The following is a 761-nucleotide window of genomic DNA, read 5'->3' on the forward strand; positions in this document are numbered from 1 at the left end:
CAGTAACACATTTTATGAACATTAATAGAACTTACTAATAATAAACTCCACCCTGAACAGTCAATGCTTTCACTAACAACATTGACATTGCTGTTTTTTTTTTTTTTTTTTTTTTTTTTTTTTTAACTTTGTACAATCAGTCTCTCTGGTGGCCTTCTTGTCCTAGTTGACCTTCTCAAGACTGGTTTTGAACTAATGTGTTTGGTAACGCATCAACCTTGTTCAATCAGTCTCTCTGGTGGCCTTCTTGTCCTAGTTGACCTTCTCAAGACTGGTGTTGAACTAATGTCGTTTGATAACTCATCATTACCATCATTATTCCCACCATGTGGACCAGTAGTCTCTCTGGCCTGACGACCTGCATCGATCTCTTCCTGAATCCGTTTCTGTGAGTCCTGTTCCTGAGTCTTTAGCAAACTCCTCCGGTTTCTCCTGAGTACTTGTCCATCATCCATCCGTATTTTGTATGACCTGGGGCTCACTTCCTTGAGGACAGTGGCCTTTCGCTCCCACATTCCGCGATCCTCAACTCTCACCGTGTCGTTCTCTTCTAGAGCCCTCAGCCTCCTGGCTGTTTTATCATAGTTCTCTTTTTGCTTCAGTTTGAGCTCAGTTTGCTTTCCCATCCACTGTTTCATGTTAGTCTTCAATGATAGGTGTGGCAGCGTTGTACGCAGCTTGCGACCCATGAGGAGCTCAGCTGGGGAGAGCCCGCATGCCAGTGGTGCGGTGCGGTAGCTCAGCAATGCAAGGTAAGGGTC

General features: G+C 44.8%; 1 protein-coding gene across 1 annotated transcript; it reads right to left on the reverse strand.

Moving 5' to 3' along the window:
* Positions 1-6: 6 nt before the first annotated feature.
* Positions 7-761, reverse strand: LOC106512100 (uncharacterized protein K02A2.6; the record flags this gene model as incomplete). Its single annotated transcript, XM_014000791.1, is given in 1 exon segment — positions 7-761. A coding segment is annotated over 1 exon segment (549 nt), but the record flags the coding sequence as incomplete, so codon positions are not given.

This window comes from Austrofundulus limnaeus, unplaced genomic scaffold (assembly GCF_001266775.1).
Source record: "Austrofundulus limnaeus strain Quisiro unplaced genomic scaffold, Austrofundulus_limnaeus-1.0 Scaffold4255, whole genome shotgun sequence".
In the NCBI taxonomy this organism is placed as follows: domain Eukaryota; kingdom Metazoa; phylum Chordata; class Actinopteri; order Cyprinodontiformes; family Rivulidae; genus Austrofundulus; species Austrofundulus limnaeus.